At 37.7% G+C, this 27,698-nt stretch overlaps 1 protein-coding gene across 1 annotated transcript in view; it reads right to left on the bottom strand.

Moving 5' to 3' along the window:
* The window catches only part of Kif6 (kinesin family member 6), a 387,415-nt gene extending 360,343 nt beyond the window's left edge, over positions 1-27,072 (bottom strand). The window contains exons 1-3 of the mRNA XM_077109561.1: positions 27,007-27,072; positions 22,693-22,802; positions 17,080-17,154 (exon numbers count right to left, since the gene is read on the bottom strand). Coding sequence (XP_076965676.1) covers positions 17,080-17,154; positions 22,693-22,802; positions 27,007-27,072 — 251 coding nt within the window. The remainder of the gene's footprint in view (positions 1-17,079; positions 17,155-22,692; positions 22,803-27,006) is intronic.
* Positions 27,073-27,698: the final 626 nt, after the last annotated feature.

Genomic DNA, 27,698 nt, shown 5'->3' with positions numbered 1-27,698 from the left:
GGCTGGAAAGCAGGACTGATCAGGCTCTCAAACCCACAGCATTATCAGAAAACCCTGTTTTCTAAAGAGCAGCAGGTGGAAGCCTTGCTGAGCCTTGATCCTGGCCCCACTAAGACTATAGTAGTGCCACTCCCACGAGAAAACCCTCCATGACTCCTGGCCTCCCACCCAGACAGAGCACAAGGGTTTGAACACATTCTTCTCCAAGTCTGAGACTGTAGCTCTAAGAGTTTTCTTTTTCCCTTCTCCCTCTTCTTTGTATAAACTGAAAGGCTGACTTGATATTGTACATCACTGGTGAGATCAAAGGTTAAAAAGTGATGGTTCACAAGATGACTAATAGTTGAAAAAAACAAACAGCCCAGTTGACCTTGTGATACAGATACTTTAGCTATCCTGTGCCAGCTGGGGGACTATGTCACAACAAAACACTCCTCCTGGCAGCATGCACCCTGTTCATTTTGATCAAACTACCATATTTCTCCTAAAATATAAATTTCAAAATCTTTCCAAAATCACTCATGTGTGTAAGGTAGATTTCCTGCATCCCAAACTTTTAGGTAAGATATACATAATTAGCTATACTGGAAAATTGGAATTTTGCAGATTTGAAGATGCATGTGATAAGACCTCATAAAGATCTAGAGTTTAAAGTTTTACTTCCTAAATCTTTAAGTGCAGTTGACACTCCAGAATGATATACCATACTGGCTTATAGCTTTAGGTATTCTCTGATAGACTACCACACATTTCAGAGATGTGTACTTACAATCTGAGAAGCGTGACAACAGATTAAAATATAAGACAAACAACAAATTCTTTTATATACTGCAATACCATACATACTTGTGGACTTGCTAAATTTTATCTTTATAAAATATTCATCCAAAAATCAATGAAAAAATTCATGTGATAAAAGGGAGTTTTAACCTGTTACCAATAAACATAGGATATGTTTCAGAAAAATCAATATTAGGAAGGAAGAGCATGATGAAGTATGTCCTAGAGGAAATGTACTAAATAATAAATAACCGTAAAGATTCTTTTACTTAATTTCTAATGATGGAAAGTAAAAGCTTTACAACTTCTTTCCATCCATATAGTATGCAATATATCTCTGATTTGGACATGGTAGGAAAAGGTAAATCTAAATCAGTAAGATTTTTGAATTGTAGAATTTTAGAAAGAAATGTGATTACCTTATTTAGCTTTAACTGTATACAGCAACTAAAAGTAAGCTAGGATATATTAACCAATAATTTATCAGCCTGGCTCAAGTGGCTGTATTTTATACTGGGAAGGTGTTCCTGAAGGCTGGCCTTCCTGAAGAGTAGTAGGCATTTCCTTTTAACATCTAAATGGCACAGTTTCTATTCCTGGGCCTGCTAAATTATGTAATTCTTTAAAATTGATTTTCATTTTTATAGAAATAAATATCAATTCATATACCATATATAAATGACACTTCAATAATATTTTATGTTTTACCATTTCAAAGTTACACAACTCAAGTTGTCATAAAATGTGAACATATGTGAGAATACATATACATATTTAAAGTCAATGAAAAAAGTGATTTCCTCTCCAGGCTCTTAATTTAACATATTAATTTCCTTAGTAACTCCCTCCTTCAGACATGAATCAAAGAAAAGTATGAATCTGCCTCATTCATCTATCAGCTGTTGCAGCACACATTTCTGCAGAGCAGGAGCTTGGATGGGTGACAATAACCAGGGCCCAACACCCAGGGGGAAAGAGGGCCTCCCACCCAGCGTGTAATCCAGGCCCACAGCACATCCCTTCCCCACAGACTGGAGGGGAGGCAGAGAGAACAGAAATGGCATCCTCCGACAGGCACCAGCACTCTTGGATGACAGACATGAGCCCCTCACTAAGTCACCAAACAGGTGAAGGGAAGACAGAACCAGGAAAGAAACCAACAAATGCAACAGTGAAGAGCACACACACAAACAAAAAGCAGACAGCAAAATGTCAATGTTTCAAAAGAAGATAATCATCCTCTCCAAAAAGAAAGGGAGGATACCACTTCCATGAGAAAAATTAGAATTTTTAATTTTCTAGAAATGAAAAATGAGGTTGTGAAAATAAAGAACTTAGAAGTAGATGTTACAGAAGAATGTCTGTGATTGAAAAGCAAATTGCCATGCCAAAAGTCAGAGCAGACAGATTCTTCTAGAATTCAGAACTAAAGGACAGAGTAATGGGAATGAAAAAAGGATAACGGTAATATCTGAAGGACAGAGGTGGTAGTTTTGAATTGGACCTTCCAGAAAGAAGGGAGATAAGAAAGATTACTTAAAGATTAGAGATTTTTTTAGTCATCAAAGAAATTATAAATGTGTTGGCCCTTAAGTTTGAATATGAAGGTTTTGGAATAAAATCGCAGAAAGAAAGATGAGAATACATGAAAAGATACCCATACCTAGACTCACTGGTATGAAATTTCATAAAAATAAAGGGAAAAATTCCTAAAAGCAGCTAGAAAGTAAAAACAGTTACTTATAAAAAGAAATAAGAACCAGATTGACATTGACATTGACATCTTTTCAACAACACTACATTCAAAGAGATAATGGAAACCAATTAGGATCTCTGCAGATTTCTCAACCCAGACCCGAAAAGCTAAAATCCTGGAATAACATATACCAAGCTCTGAAAGAAAATGGATGCCAACCAAGAATCTTACATCCAGTAAAATTAAGCTTTAGATTTGATGGTGAAATAAAAACCTTCCATGATAAACAAAAGTTAAAGATTTACAACTAGAAAGCCTGTACTACAGAACATTCCATGAGGAGAAAATGAAAAACAACAATGAAAATCAGCAAAAGGTGGTATTACACTAAAGGAATAACCAATAAAAGGAAACCAAGTTAAATACCAAAAATAAACAAAAATGACTGGGAATACAAATAATGTCTCAATAATAACTCTGAATATCAATGGCTTAAACTCACCAATTGACTGGCAGATTGGATTTTTTAAAAAGACCCAACAAGAAAAGAAGGTGGGAAGATGGCGCCGAAGGGAGTGCAGCACCCCCGTGTACTGCGTCACTAAGCAGGAAAATGACAAGGTAGAATGGCTAAAAGCTAGCTTGTTAGGAATTTCCAGCAAAATTGGGGTGCTCTGAAACCTAGAGGAAGGATTTCCATCGCATAAGGATCAGCTACTGGGGCGCAAACGCGAGAGATTTGTCCGTACGGAGGGTCACGCTGCTCTATTCAGCAAACCGCCCAGCGGCCAGAGTCTGCAGTACTTGCTGGGAAACTACGAGATAACAACGCAAAGATACAGAACTACGGATCCTGCAGGCTCCCGCCAGGTGTGCAAATACTGTACTCAGAGCTGAATTCTGGGCTTGAGACGGGGAAGGAAGCCATCCAATTCGATTCTCCACATCGGTCAGACCACAGAGGAAGCCAGCGGCCACCATCTTGGAGAGCTGACGTCATCATCTCTGTTTTTGACTGATCGCAGCTCTTTCAGCTATAGAAAAGCGGGGAAAACTAAAGGACCCATCCCAGCTCTCCTGTGAGTGCGATAGCCAGACCGAGGGAATCAGGAGTGACGCGGGAGCCGCGGCGAGGGAGTGGTGGCGCGGGAGCCTGCGCCGGCGCCGGCGCGGAAACCGCGTTGCGGGACTCCCGGCTACCGCTCCCACCAGTGCTGACAACTGAGGTCTCTTGCACCGACTCACCGCCGCGTGGGACTCCCGGCTACCGTTCCCACCAGTGCTGACAACTGAGGTCTCTTGCACCAGAAACCGGGGGCATGGCTACCAGAAGGTAAGCAAATTCCCTGGGGGTTCTAAGCCCCAAGCTCTACTAACTTAGGGTCTGAGGGAGGCAGGCACAGAGAGTGTGCCCAGGCGCTAATGAAAACAAGGCTCCCAGGAGCAGCAGACCTGGTGTGTAGCCAGGATTGTGGTGAGCATCACAGGTGAGCGGGGCCTGGTTCGAGGAAACACAACAGAAGGCCCTAGACACTCAGGATTGGAGACCCGCCCAGTCTGGGAGGAAGAGCTGCTGCACAGTGACTGGTTCCCTCCTATGGAGAGGAGAAGCTTGACCCAGTGGGCACAGCACCACCTATTGGAAGAGAAATTAATCGAACTCTATGACTGCATTTATTATTATTATTATTATTGTTGTTGTTATTTTTTTTTATTCGGGTTTTTTTTTCTCTCTTTTCTTTCATTTGCATTTTCTTTTTTGTGGTTGTTGTTCTTTAATTTTTTTATGTTTTTAATGTTTTTTCTGAACCTTTTAAAATTTTTATTGTTATGAATATTTTTTTTTAAATTTTAACTTTCATTTTTTTATTATCATTATTATCTTTTTAAAAAAATTTCTTTTTTCCCCTATTTTCTATTTTTTTTGTCTTTTCATCTCTTTACAATTTTCTTATTCCCCCTTTCTTGAGTTCTACTTGCCTACCCTCATTCTCTTTAGTGACTTCTTCCCTTCCCTTCTAATATCTTTCCTCCCAAGCATCAAATAAATCTATAAGAGTCAACAGTAACTCAGCAATCAAACAGAACAAGAAGTAATATGAGCAATTTAAAAAAGCAAGGAAGAAAGGGAGTACAAACAATGAAGGACAGCCTAAATATCCAGGAGGACCTAGAGTCACCAGAAAAATGGTCATATAAAGAACTCAAGGAACACCTTAGACAGATGGAATGGAACCTTAAAGAGGATACGAGACAGCAAATTCAAACAGTGAAAGAACACATTGAAAATGAGCTACATAAACAGATAAAAGAAGAAGTAAAGCATATTTACCAGGAGATAGAAATTATTAAAAAAAATCAAACAATAATTTTAGAAATGAAGGAAACGATAAATCAAATAAGAAATTCAATTGAGAGTATTACTAACAGAGTGGAGCAAATAGAAGCCAGAACGTCAGATAATGAAGACAAAATATATCATCTTGAAAAGAGTCTAGCCAACTCAGAAAGGCTGGTAGAAAATCATGAGAAAAACATCCAAGAGATATGGGATAACATTAAAAAACCAAACATACGAGTCATTGGGATAGAGGAAGGAACAGAGAATCGAACCAAGGGAATGAATAACCTTCTGAATGAAATAATAACAGAAAACTTTCCAGAAATGAAAAAGGAAACGGATATACAAATTGTAGATGCATACAGAACTCCGAGCACACAAAATCACAGTAGACCAACGCCAAGACACATTGTTATGAAGATAGCCAATATACAGAACAAAGAGAAAATATTAAAAGCTACAAGAGAAAGGAGGCAGATTACATTCAGGGGTAAACCAATAAGGTTAACAACGGATTTTTCATCACAGACGCTGAAAGCGAGAAGATCCTGGAATAACATATTTCAAACACTGAAAGACAATGGATGCCAACCAAGAATTCTGTATCCAGCAAAATTAAGCTTCAGGTATGATAACAAAATAAAGATCTTTCATGATAAACAAAAGCTTAAAGAATTTGCAGCCAGAAAACCAGCATTGCAAAGCATATTGAGCAAAACACTACACGAGGAAGAAATGAAAAACAACAACCAAAAACAACAGTGGGAAGAGCCTCGGTAATGACAGAGGGCAGCGGGGAAAGCTAATCATGGAGAAACAAACTAAATTTAAAAAAAAAAAAGAGATAAATAATCAAACATGGCTGGCAATACAAACCATATATCAATAGTAACTCTAAACGTTAATGGCTTAAACTCACCAATAAAGCGACATAGGCTGGTAACATGGATTAAAAAAACAAATCCAACAATATGTTGCCTCCAGGAGACACATCTGATCAGAAAAGACATACACAGGCTGAAGATGAAAGGGTGGGAAAAAATATATCACGCACACGGTCCTCGGAAGCAAGCAGGGGTGGCCATCCTCATATCGAATAAAATCAACTTCAAGACTAAGTTAATCCAAAGGGATAAGGAAGGATATTATATACTGTTAAAAGGAACCATTCACCAACAAGACATAACAATTATCAATATTTATGCACCAAATAATGTGCTGCGACGTTCATAAAACAAATTCTCCTCAAGTTCAAGAATCAAATAGACCACAACACAATAATTATGGGTGACTTCAACACACCTCTCTCACCATTGGACAAATCCTCCAAACAAAAGTTGAATAAAGAGACTATAGAGCTCAATATCACAATCAATGACCTAGACTTAACTGACATATATAGAATATATCAACCATCATCAAGTGGATATACTTTTTTCTCATGGATCCTTCTCAAAAATAGACCATATATTATGCCATAGGGCAACACTCAGTAAATATAAAGAGGTGGAGATAATACCATGTATTTTATCTGATCATAATGGAATGAAACTGGAAATCAATGATAAAAGAAGGATGGAAAAATCCTACATCACATGGAAAATGAACAATATGTTACTGAATGATCAATGGGTTATAGAAGACATAAAGGAGGAAATCAAAAAATTCTTAGAGATAAATGAAAATACAGATAAAACATATAGGAATCTATGGGACACAATGAAAGCAGTTTTAAGAGGGAAATTCATCGCCTGGAGGTCATTCCTCAATAAAAGGAAAAACCAACAAATAAATGAGCTCACACTTCATCTCAAAGCCCTAGAAAAGGAAGAGCAAAACAACAGCAAATGTAGCAGAAGGCAAGAAATAATTAAAATCAGAGCGGAAATCAATGAAATTGAAACAAAAGAAACTATTGAAAAAATTAACAAAACTAAAAGTTGATTCTTTGAAAAAATAAATAAGATCGACAGACCCTTAGCCATGCTAACAAAGAGAAGAAGAGAGAGAACTCAAATTACTAACATACGGGATGAAAAAGGCAAGATCACAACAGATGCTACAGAAATACAGAAGACAATTAGAAATTATTTTGAAAATCTATGTTCCAATAAAATAGAAGAGTATGAAGACATCGATAAATTTTTTAAATCCTGTGATTTGCCCAGACTGAGTCAAGAGGATACACACAGTTTGAACAGACCAATATCAATGGATGAGATTGAAGAAGCAATCAAAAGACTACCAACCAAGAAAAGTCCAGGACCGGATGGGTATACAGCGGAGTTTTACAAAACCTTTAAAGAAGAATTAATACCAATACTTTTCAAGTTATTTCAGGAAATAGAAAAGGAGGGAGCTTTGCCAAATTCATTCTATGAGGCCAACATCACCCTGATTCCGAAACCAGACAAAGACACTTCAAAGAAAGAAAACTACAGACCAATATCTCTGATGAACCTAGATGCAAAAATCCTCAATAAAATTCTGGCGAATAGGATACAAAGGCACATCAAAAAAATTGTGCACCATGATCAAGTAGGATTCATCCCTGGGATGCAAGACTGGTTCAATATACGGAAATCAATAAATGTTATTCACCACATAAATAGACTTAAAGATAAGAACCATATGATCATCTCGATAGATGCAGAAAAAGCATTCGACAAAGTACAGCATCCCTTTATGTTCAAAACATTAGAAAAACTAGGGATAACAGGAACTTTCCTCGACATTGTAAAAGCTATCTATGCTAAGCCTCAGGCTAGCATCATTCTGAATGGAGAAAAATTGAAGGCATTCCCTCTAAAATCAGGAACAAGACAGGGATGCCCTCTATCACCACTTCTATTCAATATAGTTCTTGAAACACTGGCCAGAGCAATTAGACAGACGAAAGAAATTAAAGGCTTAAAAATAGGAAAAGAAGAAATTAAATTATCACTGTTTGCGGATGACATGATTCTATACCTAGAAGACCCAAAAGGGTCTACAAAAAAACTACTAGAACTAATAAATGAATTCAGCAAAGTGGCAGGATATAAAATCAACACGCATAAATCAAAGGCATTTCTGTATATCAGCGACAAAACTTCTGAATCGGAAATGAGGAAAAACACCCCATTCACAATATCCTCAAAAAAAATAAAATACTTGGGAATCAACCTAACAAAAGAGGTGAAAGACTTATACAATGAAAACTACAGAACCTTAAAGAGAGAAATAGAAGAAGATCTTAGAAGATGGAAAAACATACCCTGTTCATGGATAGGCCGAACTAACATCATCAAAATGGCGATATTACCAAAAGTTCTCTATAGATTTAATGCAATGCCAATCAAAATCCCAACGGCATTTCTTGTAGAAATAGAGAAAGCAATCATGAAATTCATATGGAAAAATAAAAGACCCAGAATAGCAAAAGCAATTCTAAGCAGGAAGTGTGAATCAGGCGGCATAGCGATACCAGATTTCAAACTATATTACAGAGCAATTGTAACAAAAACAGCATGGTACTGATACCAAAACAGGCAGGTGGACCAATGGTACAGAATGGAGGACACAGAGACTAATCCACAAAGCTACAATTATCTTATATTTGATAAAGGAGCTAAAAGCATGCAATGGAGGAAGGATAGCATCTTCAACAAATGGTGCTGGGAAAATTGGAAATCCATATGCAACAAAATGAAACTGAATCCCTTTCTCTCGCCATGCACAAAAGTTAACTCAAAGTGGATCAAGGAATTAGATATCAAATCTAATCTAATCCGATCTACATATTGTGGGGTCGGGCTCCAAATTCCTTAATAGGACACCCATAGCACAAGAGTTAATAACAAGAATCAACAAATGGGACTTACTTAAACTGAAAAGTTTTTTCTCAGCAAGAGAAACAATAAGAGAGGTAAATAGGGAGCCTACATCATGGGAACAAATTTTTACTCCTCACACTTCAGATAGAGCTCTAATTTCCAGAGTATACAAAGAACTCAAAAAATTAGACAATAATATAACAAATAACCCAATCAATAAATGGGCCAAGGACCTGAACAGACACTTCTCAGAGGAGGACATACAATCAATCAACAAGTACATGAAAAAATGCTCACCATTTTAGCAGTCAGAGAAATGCAAATCAAAACCACCCTAAGATACCATCTCACTCCAGTAAGATTGGCAGCCATTATGAAGTCAAACAACAACAAGTGCTGGCGAGGATGTGGGGAAAAGGGTACTGTGGTACATTGTTGGTGGGACTGCAAACTGGTGCTGCCAATTTGGAAAGCAGTATGGAGATTCCTGGGAAAGCTGGGAATGGAACCACCATTTGACCCAGCCATTGCCCTTCTAGGTCTATTCCCTGAAGACCTTAAAGGAGCATACTACAGAGATACTGCCACTTCGATGTTCATAGCAGCACAATTCACAATTGCTAGACTGTGGAACCAACCCAGATGCCCTTCAATAGATGAATGGATAAAAAAAATGTGGCATTTATACACCATGGAGTATTACGCAGCGCTAAAAAATGACAAAATCATAGAATTTGCAGGGAAATGGATGGCATTAGGGCAGATTATGCTTAGTGAAGTTAGCCAATCCCTAAAAAACAAATACCAAATGTCTTCTTTGATATAATGAGAGCAACTAAGAACAGAGCAGGGAGGAAGAACAGGAAGAAAAGATTAACATTAAGCAGAGTCATGAGGTGGGAGGGAAAGGGAGAGAAAGGGAAATTGCATGGAAATGGAGGGAGACTCTCAATGCTATACAAAATTACATATAAGAAGTTGTGAGGGGAAGGGGAAAATAAACAAGGAGGGAAATGAATTACAGTAGATGGGGTAGAGAGAGAAAATGGGAGGGGAGGGGAGGGGAGGGAGGATAGTAGAGGATAGGATAGGTAGCAGAATACAACAGTTACTAATAGGGCATTAGGTAAAAATTTGGATGTGTAACCGATGTGATTCTGCAATCTGTATTTGGGGTAAAAATGGGAGTTCATAATCCACTTGAATCTATTATATGTAATATGAGATGTCAAGAGCTTTGTAATATTTCGAACAACCAATAAAAAAAAATAATAAAAAGACCCAACAATATGCTGCCTTCAAGAGACTCATAGGAAAAGACATCCACAGATTGAAAGTGATGGACTGCAGAAACAAGCAGGGGTTTCCATCATCACATCAAATAAAGTAGACTTAGAGCCAAAGTTAATCAAAAGAAATAAAAAAGAACATTTCATACTGTTTAAGGGAACCATACAATAATAAGACATATAACAATTATAAATATATATGCCCCAAACAATGGAGCATCTGTGTTCATCAAACTCTTGCCAAGTTCAAGAGTCAAATAGATGACAACATAATGATTTAACACACTTCTTTCACCATTTGATAGATCTTCCAAACAAAAGCTGAACAAAGAAACTATAGAAGTCAATAAAACAATTAATAACTTAGACTTAACTGACATATTTAGAATATTTCATCCATCAATGAGCGAATATACTTTCTTCTCAGCAGCACATGGATCCTTCTCTAAAACAGACCATGTATTATGCCTGAAAGCAACTCTTAGCAAATACAAAAAATTAGAGATACTACCCTGCATTCTATCACATCATAATGGAATGAAATTAAAAATCAATGATAAAATAAAAAATAGAAGCTACTCCAACATCTGGAGACTAAATAATATGCTATTGAATGAACAATGGATTGCAGAAGACATCAAAGAAGAAATTTAAAAATTCTTAGAGATAAATTAGAATACAACATATCAAAATTTCTGGAACACTATGAAGGCAGTACAAAGAAGAAAGTTCATTGCACGGAGTTCATTTCTTAAGAAAAAGTCAACAAATAAATGACCTAACATTACATCTCAAAGCCCTAGAAAAAGAAGAACAAATCAACATCCAAAGCAGTAGAAGATGGGAAATAGTTAAAAACAGAGCTCAAATCAATGAAATTGAAACAAAAGAAACAACTGAAGAAATTGACAAAACAAAAAGTTGGTTATTCTAAAAAATAAATAAAATTGACAAACCCTTAGCCATGCTAACAAAGAGAAAGAGAAAACTCAAATCACTAACATACATGGTGAAAAAGGAAATATCATTACAGAAATACAGAAGATAATTAGAAATTATTTTGAAAACTTGTACTCCAATAAAATAGAGAATATCAAAGGCATTGACCAATATCTAGAGGCATATGAGTTGCCCAAATTGAATCAGGATGATATACACAATTTAAACAGATCAATCTAAAACAAGGAAATAGAAGACACTATTAGAAGCCTTCCAAACAAGAAAGCCCAGGACCAGATGGATATACAGCTGGGTTCTACAAGACCTATAATGAAGAATTAATACCTATACTCTACAAATTATTTCATGAAGTAGAAAAACAGGGAGCATTTCCAAACTCATTCTATGAGGCCAATATAACCCTGAGTCCAAAACCAGATACACACATATCAAAGAAAGAAAACTTCAGACCAATATCTCTAATGAACATAGATGCAAAATTCCTCAGTAAAATTCTGGCAAATCAAATACAAAAACATATCAAAAAGATTGTGCACCATGATCAAGTAGGATTCATCCCAGAGATGCAAGGTTGGTTCAACATATGGAAATCAATAAATGTAATTCATCACATCAACAGATTTAAAGATAAGAATCTTATGATCATCTCAATAGATGCAGAAAAAGCATTTGACAAAATATAGAATCCCTTCATGTTCAAAACACTAGAAAAACTAGGGATAATAGGAATATATCTCCATATTGTAAAAGCTACCTATTCTAAGCCCAAGGCCAGCATCATTCTAAATGGAGAAAAATTGAAAGCATTCAATTTTATCAAAGTAGAGGGATATAAAATCAACACCCATAAATCAAAGGCATTTCTGTACATCAGTGACAAATCCCCTGAAAGAAACTAGGAAAACTACCACATTTAAAATAGCCTAAAAAATGCTTGGGAATCAACAAAAGATGTGAAAGGCTTCTACAATGAAAAATACAGAATGCTAAAGAAAGAAATTAAAGAAGAGCTTCAAAGATGGAAAGATCTTCCTTGTTCTTGAATAGGCAGAATTAATATTGTCAAAATGACCATACTACCAAAAGCACTATACAGATTTAATAAAATTTCAATCAAAGTCTCAATGAAATTCCTCATAGAAATAGAAAAAACAATCATGAAATTCATCTGGAAAAATAAGAGACCCAGAATAGCCAAAGCAATCCTTAGCAAGAAGAGTGAAGCTGGTGGCATCATCACTATACCAGACCTTAAACCATACTAAAGGGCAACAGTAACAAAAATGGCATGGTATTGGCACCAAAATAGATTTGTAGACCACTGGTACAGAATAGAGGACATAGATACAAACCCACATAAATACAGTTATCTCATACTAGACAAAGGCGCCAAAAACATATATTGGAGAAAAGATAGCCTGTTCAACAAATGGTGCTGGGAGAACTAGAATCCATATGCAGCAAAATGGAATTAAGCCCCTATCTCTCACCATGCATAAAACTCAACTCAAAGTGGATCAAGGACCTAGGAATTAGACCAGAGACCTTGTATCTAATAGAACAAAAAGTGGGCCCAAATCTTCATCATGTTGGATTAGACTCAGACTTCCTTAACAAGACTCCTATAGTGCAAGAAATAAAATCAAGAATCAATAAATGGAATGGATTGAAACTGAAAAGCTTCTTCTTAGCAAAAGAAACAATCAGTGAGGTGAAGAGAGAGACTACAGAAGGTGAGCAAATTTTTAGCACATGCACATCAGATAGAGCAGTAATCTCTAGGATATATAAAGAACTCAAAAAACTTAATACTAAAAAAATAATCACCCAATCGATAAATGGGCTAAGGAACTGAACAGACACTCAGAAGATGATATACAATCGATCAACAAATATATGAAAAAATGTTCAACATATCTAATGCAAATCAAAACTACTCTAAGATTTCATTTCACTCCAGTCAGAATAGCAGCTATTAAGAATACAAACAACCACAAGTGTTGGCGAGGATGTGGGGGAAAAGGTATAATCATACATTGCTGATACAACTGCAAATTGGTACAACCATTCTGGAAAGCAGTATGAAAAATTCCTTAGAAAACTTTGAATGGAACAACCTTTTGACCCAGATATCCTACTCTTTGATTGATACCCAAAGGTCTTAAAAACAACATACTACAATTATGCAGCCACATCAATATTTATAGCAGCACAATTCACAATAGCTAAATTGTGGAACCAACCTAGATGCCCTTCAATAGATGAACAGATAAAGAAAATGTGGTATATAAGCATAATGAAATATTACTCAGCATTAAAAGAGAATAAAATCATGGCATTCACAGGTAAATGGATGAAGTTGGAGGATATCATGCTAAGTGAAGTAAGCCAATCCAAAAAAACCAAAGGCCAAATGTTTTCTCTGATATGTAGATGCTGATCCATAATGGGGGTAGAGAGGGCATGGGAGGAAGGAGACACTTTAGATAGGGCAAAGGGGAGAGAGGGGAGGGGAGGGGGAAGGGAGGGGGCACGGCGTGGGGAGGTAGGAAAGATGGTGGAATGAGATGGACATCATTATCCTAAATACATGTATGAAGACATGAATGGTGTGAGTCTACTTTGTGTACAACCAGAGACATGGAAATTGTGCTCTATATGTGGACTATGAATTGAAATGCATTCTGCTGTTGTGTATAACAAATTAGAATAAATAAATAATTTTTTAAAAAAGAGACAATGGAGCAATATCTTCAGAGTTCTGAGAGGAAAGGACTTATTATATACACCTCTAATGCACTAATAAAAATATCAGGGTTTATTTTGACATGATGAAAATAATTGAAAATAATTTGCTCCAATTCAGTTCCTAGTACTTCCTCTTTCCTTTACCCCTCCCTCCCCTTGTTCCCTTTCCTCTACTCTTCTGGTCTGATATTTATTTAGAGTCTTCTTTTAAATTAGTGCACTACAGATACACATAAAGCTAAAAACTCACTTAGTACTAGTCACATACGTACATGGGACAGTTTGGCTGGTTTCTTTCCACTGTTCCTCCCACTTCTGGTCCCTCCTCCCTCCCCTTTAATCCTCTTCTTCAACTCTACTGACATCTCCTCTCTTTTCATGGGATTTCCCCTGCCTTCCCCCACTCCCCTTTCCCCTGTTTTTGGTCTTCCACATATGAGAGAAAACATTCAACCCTTGACTTTCTGGGTTTGACTTATTTCACTTACCCACTCAAACTGCCACTGAATTGTGAATGAAATGAAATGCTTCGGCAAGTTCCCAAAAGTTTTTTGAGGATGATTACCAAAAAGAAATTGAAGAAACAGACATGAGTACAGGGAACACTGATGAGCAAACAAACAGGTAAACTTAGAGATAAATTTACATAATTGTTTATAATAAGATGATTAATAAGAATTCAGAAGGAAAGATCCCTTGATCTCCAAACTGGACGTAGTGGGGGCAGGAGATGCAGAGGAAGAGTGTGCCAAGGTCCTAGTGGGAGAGGCAGGAGGGCATGTGGGGAGAATGGGGTTGGGGCAGGAACAGGAAGTTTAGATATTGAGAAGATTCCTATAGGTTTAAAGATCCTAATTTAAACTAGAGGGGTTAATACACAGTGAACAACTGGAAGGAGAAAATGAAAACAGCAATGATGAAGAGCACGGTCAAACCAATGGGAGGCAAGAAAAGAAAAATATATATGTACAATGAATGGAAAAAATTATAGAAGAAAGAGCTTCAAACAATGTTAGAGGAATTAAAATAAGTAAATTAAAGTAGCCTATTAAAGATCAGGAATACTATGTTTGGCTAAAAAGGAAAAGGTGAGCTATATTTTGTCAATCAGACTCACAACCTGAACACAAAATGTCACAAAGCAATTGAATGATAGAGAAATATAAATCAGACCAAGATTAGTAGGAAAAAAAATTGGAGCACAAAGATTTTCAGAAAAATGGAATATAGGATGAAAAATAATAAAAAGGACAAAGAGGATATTTCCTATGGATAGAATGCTCTATTCCTACTGATATGACCCTCTAGGACCAACTTGAGCTACCTGATCACAATTCTTGCCTGACATTTTTGAAATCTTGTCATTAGAGTTGGATGTCCTTGTCAAGTTAATGAACAAAACAAAACCACTGCTTTCATGGAGATTTTGTTCTGGAAGAAGCAGGTGGGCGCGCACACACACACACGCACACACACACACACACACACACACACACAAACTAATAATCAAACTATATGGAATGTCAGTGGTAATAAGTGCTAAGTGTTGAAAGGAAGCGTAGCAGGGGTGTCATTTTAAATGGGGTAGCCAAGGAAGACTTCACCAGGAAAATGGTCAAAGACTTTCCAGTTGCTGAGGAAGGAACCATACAGACTTCTGAGGGAAGAGAATTTCAGGCAGGGGGGACAGCAAGAGCAAATGGTCACTGAATATAAAGTTAAATAAATTAACTATGGAGGGGTTAGTGAGGTAAGTGGGAAATCAGGAGTGTGGCCACCTCAGAAGCCAAGTGAAGACGGTGGAATAATGAACTGTGTCAAAACAGCAGGTGTACCAAAGAGCAGGGGGACTGAGAAAAGGCCATGGTTAAATTTAGCAAATAGAAGCCACGGCTGACTGACAAAAACAATCTCAGGGGAGCACAGGGAACCCAAATCTAAGAACTGGGCATAATAGAGAAAATGGAATAGCGAATACAGTCAACTATTTCAAATGGATTTGCCATAAAGAAAAGCTGAGGAGAGGGCAGGGCCTGGAGCAGGCGGTGGGATCAAGGTGGGAGAGAGTCAAGAGTGGGAAGGAGAAGACCTGGGCATCCACGAAACAAATGAGGTCCCCTCCAGAATAATATTAGGAAGTTTCAAAATAAACATGAAAGTAGCCACCTGAGAAATCGCCTAACACAAATGATTACTGAAAGGAAGGGAATTTAGAAATGCTTGAGATTCAATCAAGGAAACCAGATCTAAAGAGGATTGTGTTATAAATGGATTGTGTTATAACTGAAAGAAAGCCTACTCAATTGTATTTTACCCATAAAGGAAGACAGTACTAAAAGACAAGGACTCAGTTTGAGCAAGATTCATAATAGGAGAGACAAAGTAAAGCAATGTATTTCCAGAAATGTTTACAAAAAGAGGATATTGATGAGTGAAATTGAATTTGGGTGCATTTATAGATATATTTTTCATCTTAATTGTAAAGATGGATGTGTTGGGGGTTATTAGGTCATTAGGATTATCCATGTGATTTCAGGATCAGAAAGCAACCTTATTAGTGGAGTTTTCCATGTAGATTCCCTACAAGAAGACAGCATACTTATCAGGGGGCTTGAGTGTCTAATCCCAAAGGGATTTAGCCAAGATATATTAACAAATTGTCATTCTGATTTATTCTGTATTTTCATGAGAGTTTGGTTCTAGTAGTCAGAAGCTTGGAACTGTCTGGATATATAAAAGCAAATGGACCAAGCTTTGAAATGACCCTGAGGTAGAGCAGAGCCAATCGTTAGTAGGCCTCTCAAATGCCACCCATAAACCAGGCGAGGCGGTACATGCCTGTAATCCCAGCAGCTTGGGAAGCTGAGGAAGCAGGATTGGGAGTTCAAAGCCAGCCTCAGCAACTTAGCGAGGCCCTGAGCAACTTAGCAAGGCCTGGGCAACTCAGCAAGACCCTGTCTCTAAATAAAAAATAAAAAGGGCTGGGGATGTGGCTCAGTGGTTAAGCACCCGGGCTTCAATCCCTGGTACAAAAAGAGATTAAAAATGCCACACATACCTTATTCCTTGTGCATCTAACCATATGCTTGAAATATTGAACTAAGGAAGGGGCACTGGAGTTAACAACTAGAAAACGATCTAGGTCTCTGCCACCACTAGCCTGGCAACCCCATCCGGTGAGTGCCATCCATTCCTGTGGTCCTCAGTTCACACTGTCTTTGCAAATGGGAGTAACAATAGCTGTTCTATCACAATGGTTTGTTTTGAGGCTCAGAATTTAAGTCTAAAACAAATGGCTATATGAACAGAAGATATTAATGCTCTCATCATTACATGCCCTAAAGCCTGAGTGTATAATTGGTATACTGAAGCACATTACCACAATTATCCGAGAATTGAAGACAAGATGAAAAACCACGAACCCACTGAAGAAAATCTGGGAAATCCTACCTCTCAGCAACTGGTTTGGCAATGTTTTCAAAAATGATCTCTTGCTTTGCATCTTGATCAAAAATCCTCTGAAATCTGCAATGTGAAAGTGGTAATTATTTAAATGCTGAGCCTTCAAACACTATTGGATTAATAAATCTTGTTTTTCTAAAGCTTTGTAAATGACCCCACATTTACATCATCGGGCTTACCTAACTTAACACAATGTTTGTCCTGTAGTTCCACCACACTGTGCTCTTGTACTCCTGTATACAAATGGTGGGTAAACAGTATTGCTTTGACAAGATCTGCACAATAAATCTCTCTGAAAATCTGCAGCAGCTTTGAACCAAATAATAAACTGTGTGTTTTTTAGCTCTCAAGAGAGACAGTGTCTACAATTGGCATCAAATTCAAATTCAGATAACTGCATGAAATGGAAACCCAAGAACAGGATGTAAACAGCCAAAGAACTTCTGATGTCTGACCTGTGAGAAAATGGGGGCAACTGTGAATTGTATCATTATTGAATTTAATTTAAAAATTAAATTGAACTGAAGTTTATGTTTCACTAATTAGGTACTAAAATCCAGTATCAACAATGTCAATTCTCAAGATAGCATTGTTTCATTTTATTGACCAAGATTCAAAAGTCAAAAAGTAAACTAAGATATATCTGTTCTGCAAAGAGAAGTCTTTACTAGATTGGCAGTGACGGGGGAATGGGAGGTGGTGTGGTGTCAGTTTCACTCTTCTCGGGTGCCACTCTGATGAGTACAGGATTGCAAGCACAGTGGAATAATTTGAGTAGGAGACACATCTATTCTTTTGCAGTGAAGTGAGGTACTACCAGTATGTAGGCCCCCATGAAAACATCGAAATAATGAGAAGAGGGAGGCGGGCTGGGAGGAGGGGACAGAGAGACCAACCAAAATGTTAGCAAAGGGTGAATCTCCCATAAAGAGTATATGAATGTTGACTGGGTTGTTCTTCCACCTTATATATTTAAATCTTTTCAAAATAAAAATTGTAGAGATGAGAACTTTAAAGCAAAAACTTTAAAATAAACACTTTGAGGACATCCTAAGCAACTCTCGGGGAGACACAGAAACTTCTGGACTACATGCCTGTGTACTCAAGTAAATTGGCATGTGTTCAATCCAAGTGGAGACTATAGGTGACATGCAAACCTGTTTTCACTGCTGGGAACTTCAGAAGAGTGTCTAGAGATGGAAATATAAAACCGGAAATATAAAACGTTAAGAAATTTGTCTTTATTGCAGGAACCTCTGGGCTACATTAAATTTAAAGGATTCCTATAGCTGAACCACATTTGTTTTTGAAAAGTAAATAATGAACTACACAAGGAGATATTCTAAGGCATTTCTCAGGCAAGGTGATTTTAGACAGCAGTCTTTACTGTTCAATGTGCTCAGACCACTCCTCAAAACCTGGCAGGTGTAAAACAGCTTCAGATATGAGCACCAGCATTATAGAGACATCGACATAACACAGGTCTCCCTATGCTCTCCAGAGCATGGTCCACTAGGACATCTTAGTACAGACCCCTAGTGGTGCCTCTGAAGAGACGGGTGGTACAGAAAGCTAGCTGGATTCTTTTATCAGGCTGATGATGACTGATGAATCAATCAGCCATTCTTGACCACACATCCTTACATAATAAGAACTATGTCTACTACTACGTAATCAAGAAATGGCAGGAGTTTTAAAGAAGACATTGAATCAAACACAGAATGTACTATAAAAGATACATTTTGTAAAATAATTAATTATGGTATATTCATTTACTAATCTATTTGTTTCACAAATATATACTGAGTGTCTATGTACCAAGCATTTTTAATGAGCTTTAGGTGAGAAGTTACCTATAAAACACAGTGAATTCCTTGGGAAAACATGACATTCTCCACTGTTTACAATAGCAGATGGTAGAATCACAAGCAATTCAGAGCCCTCTGTTTACTGGCCCGCCCCATTTTAGAATGAGGATTTTGGCATCAAACTTTATAATAAGTCATTAATTGTACATTAAGGATAAATAATATCATCCCAAATATTTTATTTTTTCTGACATGGTAGCATAGCAATCTAAAAAGGCATTTTGATCAGATATTTTCTGAAAACAACTCAAGAGCAAAACAGAATCACAGAATTAGGAGAGATTTTATCAGTTCTGTGTAATTGCTTATGAGGAAGAAGTTTAGATCCACAGAGATGAAGTAGTTACTCATGGTCCTAAAGCCCATCAGTAATATGCCTTGAGACACAACTGGAGATACCTGATTTCTAGGAGGTCCTTTCATTTATTAAGATGTTAGGTAGGATTTTTCTGAACTCCATTTCAAACTCAGCAAATACTGATCTTTTTGTACCCCAAACCATTCTTCCTGCAATCTTCCTCACCCCCCACTCCAACTCCATCTTTCTAAATGCTGAGTCCAAAAATCCTTCAGACACCCTTGACTCTTTCTCTTTCTTTTGCACTCTATATTCAATCTACTAGCAAATTTTACCAGCTCTGACCTCCAAAATGCATCCATAATCCAATTCCAGTCATCACTTGGTATCCTTGGGGCACTGATTCCAGGAACCCCATGGATACCCAAATCCAAAGATATTCACATCCCTTATATAAGCTGACATAATATTTGCATATAATCTATGCACATACTCCCCTATACTTTAAATCATATCTAGATTACTTAGAATGCATAATATAATGTAAATGCTGTGTAAATAGTCATTAACTATATTGTTTAGGAAAAAAAAAAAAAAACAAGAAAAAAGTCTGTGAGTGCTCAATATGCCCTTTTTTGTTTGTTTTCCCAATATTTTCAATCCACAGGTGTTTGGATTTGTGTATCAGAACTGAAGAACTGCAGATATAGAAGGCACACTGTATTTATTAACATTTCCACCCTGGCCCAAGCTACCATAAATTCTAGTCTAGTTTTCCTTACAGTCTGTTTTCCATGTGTCAAGAGTGATCCTGCTAAAACTTAGGTGAGATCATTTCATTCTTTTACTCAAAACCTTCCCTTGCCTTCCATGGTGCTCACCATGACTCACAGGGCTCTATATAATCTGCTCGCTCTGTGCTTCTCAACTTCTCTTCTCCCCCTTAGCCCCCTTGCTCATTGCACTCCAGCCCCCCAGATCCCTTTACCTGTGTCCAAACATTCTGGCAACGCTCCCCCTGCAGAGACGTTGCTCGAGCTACTCCCTTGGCCTGGCATTCTCATCCCTCAGCTATTTGCATGGCTGATTTCCTCACCTCTCTTTCCTACCTTACTTTTCTTCATGACACTTAACAATTTCTGACATGCATTTATTAATTTGCTTATCTGTCTCCTCCCACTAAAATATAAGCTCCAGAAGAACAGCAGCTTTGGTGCATGTTCCCTACTGTATTCCTAGCAATGAACACAGCATATGGTAGGTAGTCAATAAATATTTATTGATTGAATGAGTTTTCTTAGGAGAAAACAGCCTTCAAAATGCTTAAATATTTATCTCTGAATATATGTATAAGTTGAATATTTTATTTTATCTTAAATATTAAAACCAATACTTTAAATTCAGAGATCTAAAATATAAGCAAATGGTGCTCTTTCAATAAATATATATTTAAATGCCCTGTTTCTATAAAATGCAAAGAATACTTTAGAAAGGGTCCATAGATAAAGATATGATCAGTTGTTTTTTTTAATACCTTTATTTTTATTTATTTGTTTTTAATGTGGTGCTGAAGAACAGACCCAATGCCTCAGGCATGCTAGGCAACTGCTCTACCATCGAACCAAAACCTCAGCCCTGATCAGTTGTTCTTAAAATAATGGGATCATGCTGAATCAAATGTTTCAACGAAGTGTTGCTTTATAGAGATTGGCTTAGACCAGCTACCAACTGCCATGAAGTCATAGCTATTTAGGTATGTAACAGGCTTACATCTTCTAGAAGAATGCCCCTTCTGCAAAAGTCAATCATGTGTCATAGGATACTTCTTAAAGGAGTTAATGAAAGGCAACGGGAATCTAATAAGACAAGGCAAGGACCACTTTACTACACAACATGTGTTAGCAATCCTGCTTGTACTTGCTGTAAAAGGAGACAAATGAAGAAGATAGGGTGGGTGTGGAAATAGATATATATATATGAAAGAGACAAAATGTACAGATACAAAGATCAAGGAGAATTCTCTATGAGCCAAAAAATAAGAGCAAATAAGAACCTGAAAAAGAGAGGAGCTGGGGGTATAGCTTAGTAGCGAGTGTGTGCTTAGCATATATGTGGCCCTGGGTTCAATCCCCAGCACTGAAAAAGACAGAAAAGGCAAGGGGAAGCATGGGTGGGGGCTGGAGAAAGAGAGAGAGAGAGACAGACAGACAGACGGACAGACACAGAGAGTCAAACAAAACTTTAAAGTGTCTGGGACAGTTTTGTCCAAAGGCCAGGGCAGGATCGTCTCAAAACAGTCTAGAGAGAGATGCAAGTGAATAATTAGGATTCCTTCAGTTAAGTCTAGAAATCCACCACCAAAATTTGTGTTAGAGATCACATATGCATTTAACTTGAGCTCAAACTTCTCCAGAAATCAAAGGTGGTGATCAAAAGAAATGCCTTAATCTGAAATTTGAGAATAAAGACAGTGTGAAATATATATTCATAATCCTCCCAAATTCAAAGACTGGCTACTATAAAAGTATTCAGACCAAAGGCACTAGTAATTATCCATGGGTGGCCCATTGGTACTTTCCACCCAGACACTATGATTCAGCACTGCCCAAAAGGAATATAATGTAATCCATAAATGTTGAGCATATATGTAACTTAAAATGTTCTAGGAGCTTGGCTTTTGAAAAAAGTAAAACAAAATAGGTGAAAATAATTACAGTAGTATATTTTAACCCAATACATCTAAAATTTTATCATTACAATATATAATAGATATGAAAAACTTCTTAACATAGTTTATATTCTCTTTCTCTTTCACATATTGAGCTTTCAAAAAGGCTTCATGTATTTTATACTTTACAAAACATTTTTTTTGTGGTGCTGGGGATCAAATCTAGGGCTTGTGCATATAAGGCAAGCACTCTACCAACTGAGCCATATCACCAGCCCTGACATCTAATTGTTGACTAACATACTTCAAGAGCTCTAGAGCCACATGTGGCTTATGGCTATTATACTGGACAGCATAGATATCAAGTGTATATATGTGCATATGCAATCTGTGTATCATATTTTAAAGAAGGCTTACCTAAACAGTATACAAGATTATACCTAAAGGTTTTATCTTGAAAAAAGTTTAGTTGTTCATTGGAATTTCCTGTAAGTGCTAAACCAGAGCAGGCTGAGTATAGAAAAGATAACATCAGATAAACAGAGCTTAAAGAAAGGCTGAAATCCTGGAATATAATCTCAGATAAAGAAATATCTCCTCTTTCAACCTTAAGCACAACAGTGAACTTGAGTTCCTCCTCCAAATGAGACAACCATACTACTTTCCCCACAAGAAATGGGGCTAATGAGTTCACAGTGAATATTAATGCAGGACAAAAGCTAGTCCAATAATGAAAAAGGAATGAAGCAAAAGAAAGATAAACTTACATAAATTTGTAGCTTTCTCGCTTATTATTCACAAATCCATCTGCCAAATCACGAGGTATGATAATTTCCAAGCTAGGTGTTAAATTTTCATCATCATCTATGGAATAAATCTGTAAATATAAGAATAAATATAAAATGGTGAAATCACAGCTTGAACTATGACTGTGTTATTATGACTTGCATAATAATGGTATAAAATTGTACTTTTAGATAAAATGTCATGGACTGGGAAGTAATTCAGTGGCAAAGTGTCTGCCTTGCATTCAAAAAGCCCTGGGTTCAACCCCCAGTTCCAAGGGAAAAAAATAAAATAAAATGTCAAAACAGTATCATTTTCCTCATTGAAATGTGTGCACTCAAACAAATATATGGAACAGAACAAGAGGAAAAACCTGAATCAATGCTATATCAAAACTCAGATCAGGGCTGGGGATGTGGCTCAAGTGGTAGCGCGCTCGCCTGGCATGCGTGCGGCCTGGGTTCGATCCTCAGCACCACATACAAAGATGTTATGTCCGCTGAAAACTAAAAAATAAACATTAAAAAAAATCTCTCTCTCTCCTCTCTCTCTATATTTAAAACAAAACAAAACTCAGATCAGCTGGGCGCAGTGGCTGAGGCAAGAGGATCGTAAGTTCAAAGCCAGCCTCATCAACAGCAAGGCACTGAGCAACTCAGTGAGACCCTGTCTCTAAATAAAATACAAAAATAGAGCTAGGGATGTGGCTCAGTGGATGAGTGCCCCTGAGTCAATCCCCAGTACCAACAAACAGAAAACAAAACAAAACAAAAACTCAGATCATCTCTGAATGATCTAAACACTCAAATTTGAGAATTTGAATGTTTCTGTTGTTGTCACTGAAAAAATAGCCCTGAAAGCAGCATATTATCTAAATATTGCTTTGGTATTTATCAAAAATAACATTTTACTATAACCAATAAGCATTTCTGAGTATTTACAAACTTCTAGACACAGATACAAGAATGAGAGTAATCTGAGTCTTCTCACAGAGCTGTGAGAATGCTCAAATTTAAGTTATGTTCAAAGAAGTCCAAGTTTCCATAAGATACACTCAGACATTTGATAAGACATGGGGCTTCAGAAGATACATGTACTTCATGTCTTTGATGTCATTTTCAACCCAGCCCAGCCACTAATTGGCAAGTGACCTGGGAGAAATCACTTAGCCTCTCTAAGCTGATATGGAAATGGAGGTCTTAATCAAAGCCCCACAACTGTGACCTTCTCTGGTTCTCTTCTCGGTTACCTACTTCTTTATTTATTGGCCAGGAAAACCAAGACTCAAGCCTATAAAGAAATCATGTGGAAGAAGGAAAAGCATAATATTTAGTGTCCAAACACTGAGCTCAATTTACCAGCTGTGTGATCTGCCACCACTTTCAGAATCAAGGTTCCTTGAACATAAAGCAAATGAGAAAAACAGAATTGCCTCCCTTACAAGATTGCTGGGGGCACCAAATGATGTAATGGAAATGGAAGTATTTTGTAATGCACCATAAAAAAATCATTCATTAGATTTAGAGGATTTTTTTAAAAAAAGGTCTTTCACCAAGAAATAAAATTTTTTCTAACAGGCAATACTTCCTGTTTAAGACCCATTTAGATGCTTGATTATGGGAGGAAAGTCATATTCCTAAACAAGTAAACGTCCCCCTGAACCTCCAAAAGTATGAATAATTTCCTAAGTGGATTTTTATTGAAACCTCTCATTTAAAATGTGAAAACTTCAGGTACAAAAGTGGCTTTGTAAAATAAAATTGTAGAAAGTACGAGAACCAGGTTCAAGGCTTTCTGGCTAGATTTTCTCAAGAGGCATTCAAAGTATATCCTATAGGGGACTACATTACCAAATCTCCCTCCCCCCCAAAAATAGTTTAATAACTACAGGTAAGTGAAGGGAGTGTGTGAAACACCAAACATGCAAAAGTAAGTGCATGCATTTTTAAAAATCTATTTCTACCTGTTCTCAGCAGGTAGAAAAAAAAAACGGATGGGTAGGAACAATGGCTCCTTGCTATCCGCCCCCCTTTACTCTGATTAAGCCAATCTTGAGTCATTAAGAAAACCAGGAGAACTTAGTCTAATATACTGGCTTTCTACTCTTAGTCATAAAAATATTTATTATCTAAGATAGGCTAGTTGTTTTTTAGAACAAATGCAAGGATAAATGTGAAAATGTTTTCGAAATGTACAAAGCACTGTAGAAATGGAAAGTGCTGCCATTGCTAAAATTATCAGATCCATACAATATATCTTCTTTATTAATCTACAAATTATTATAATTTAATATATGTCTAAAGGAATAGGATTAATATACAGCCTTTGAATCATTCTTGGTTTAATATTACAAATAGCATTTGTAGTCAGAGAAATAATCATACAATCTTTTGTAGACAAAAAGATCCAGTGCTGAAATATGGAGTTTCTAAAGGAAAATAGGAATATACTAATTCTGTATTTATTCATTCCCATTCTTTTTGTGAATGTAGCATGTAACATTTCAAAGAATCTGATACCATGAAATGCAACACGGCATCTAAAGGTACCTCTGGAGGATCAAGTAATCCATGTCTTAGACTCATCTAAGAAGTGGAAAAGGAGGCACATTAAAAGAGCCAAACCCTGCATTTTAAGAAAAGAGAAAGTTAGGGGCTGCTGATGTGGCTGAGTGATAGAGCACATGCCTGATAGAGACAGACAGAAAGATAGCAATATTAAATCCAGTCCTCTCCATCAATTTCCCAACCTTACTCATCTTCTCATTTTGCCAGAGCATCTGCTTTTGACTGCAAAGTCTCTGTAAACTCAATGATTTTAGTCGAGACTCTGTGGGTAGATGTTGCATACAATATACTTTTTACATGCATTTAATATGCACTTTAAGAAAATCTTTGTGTAGGTGATTGTAAAAGGAGGGAATAAATGGGAAGATACTCATGGTTCTTCCCATACTGCTTTATATCTTTAACAAAATATTCTTTGAGTCTTCTTATGCATCTTTTGCTTAATGTACTCTACAAGAAAAAGAGTTATCATCATCATGATGATAAACATTGATTTCTCCTTGTTTTAAATACATAAGTTATATGAGGCAAATGCAAAGTTGTTAGTTACTATGATGTTACATACACACACACACACACACACACTATATATATATATATATATATATATATATATATATATATATATGAAATAAAACATAAATAAAATACCTACTCTAGGTACTAACAAGTATGACTCAAGTTGCCCTTGCCTAAATTCTCACTCTGGGAATAATTTTTTTTTTTTTTTTCCTGCCTGAAACAGGAATAGCTAGCTTGGGGGAAGTGGGGGCTGGAATCCTTAATTAAAATCACAGTTCTGCAACTCACCAGCTGGATACTCTGGTCACATTACTTAATCCAAGAGACTCAGTTTCCTCATTAAAATGAAGGAAATGACACCCACCTTGCAGGGTTCTTGAGAGGATCAAAAAATGCAGATAAAGCACAGATCAAGTAGCAATTTCTCAAGACATGGTAAGAATGCCTATATTCTCCTCTAGGCAAAGAAAACACTATTTTGAAACATTTAAGAAGATTACAAAGTATCTCTCCTCAGAGCCAAGGTTAATGCCTTACTTGACATTCTTTGTAATCTGAATTAGCACACTAGAGAAAGCACCTAGTAAATACTCATAGATGTTTTCTGAATGAAGCACATATGTGTATTCTGTGTGTCAGGATGCATAAATATATCTAAAATGAATATATATCAAAATCACGTGTTTGTTGCAGAATGACGATATACACAAGAAATTCCTGAGGGCCCACTGACTGCAAAGTATTAAATATGTCTATGCTTTGTGTATCCGTCTATATTTGTATCATTTCAGACATTTAGAAGCATGCATCTCTTAAACATATTTTGCCCCAGTGGGAAAACACGTTTCAGTGTACCTGTGTGTATGGAGTTGTGACAGTTTCCCTGAAAAGTGCGGTAAATGCCCGGGTTCGACTGAGGAGCAGTCTCTGTGAGTGAGCAAACAGGCGAGCCTGCCCTGCGTGGGCACTTGTGCTCTGTGCCGCGTTTGCGGCCGCAGGGCTGGGAGGGGAGGGAATGGACTGGGTGACTGTCGCGTCCCTCACAGCGTGCAGCGACAACTGCGTGGCCGCAGGGGCTCTAGGTCAGTGCGTGCGGGATTCCCGGCCGCACCCGCGCCCTGGCCGAGCTCTCACCCGGGGGCCGGACCCTCACGTGCCCCACACCCGCGGCCTGGAGGCCCCACCGCGCTGGCGCCCCCGCCGTACCCCTGATTGCTGCTTCCGAGCAGGGGGCTTTACCCTCGCGAAAATCTGGATCGTCTGCTTCACCATCTCTTCCCTGGCTCTGCACTGACCCTTGACCTCTTTCAGGCCTTAGCTTCCAAAACTTGTCACTCCCACCACCTCCCGCTCCCCTCAGCCTTAGCAACAGTAACTAGGAACACTACCCAACGAGCACCGCGGCATCCAGGACCCCGCCTCCTCTCCCTAATTGGTCGCAGACCAGGAGGGACGGCCCTAAGGGAGAGGTAGAGGGGTGGAGTTGGGGCGGGGCCGAGAGGAGAGCAGTGCGCTTGCGCGTGGGCAGGCTCTGGGGACGGTGGTTAGAAGTGATAAGTGTCTTGTATACCTTGCCTGGTTCCTTAACCCGTTCCTTCCTCGTGTCTTCGCCTCTTTTTATCACTGAGATCATTTTTGCATTTTATCGTGCCCTCATTGGAGAAATGATACTTGATCTGTATCCTGGCTGAGAATCTCGAGTCGAGCAAAACTGCCCTGGCCCACTTGGAGATCAGGGTCTGAAGAATCACAGAAAGTTACAACCCAGGGAAAATTTCTATGCTAAGATAGGGTTAAGCACGGTATTCTGTCTAGCTCTGTTTCAGAAGGGTAAGACTGGAGGAAGGGGATTGCCTCCCATTTAAGTCATGTCAAGAAAGAATGGGCTTCTCAAAAGA

Source organism: Callospermophilus lateralis, chromosome 6 (assembly GCF_048772815.1).
Source record: "Callospermophilus lateralis isolate mCalLat2 chromosome 6, mCalLat2.hap1, whole genome shotgun sequence".
Taxonomy (NCBI): Eukaryota; Metazoa; Chordata; class Mammalia; order Rodentia; family Sciuridae; genus Callospermophilus; species Callospermophilus lateralis.
This window is presented reverse-complemented; position numbering and strand designations above follow the sequence as displayed.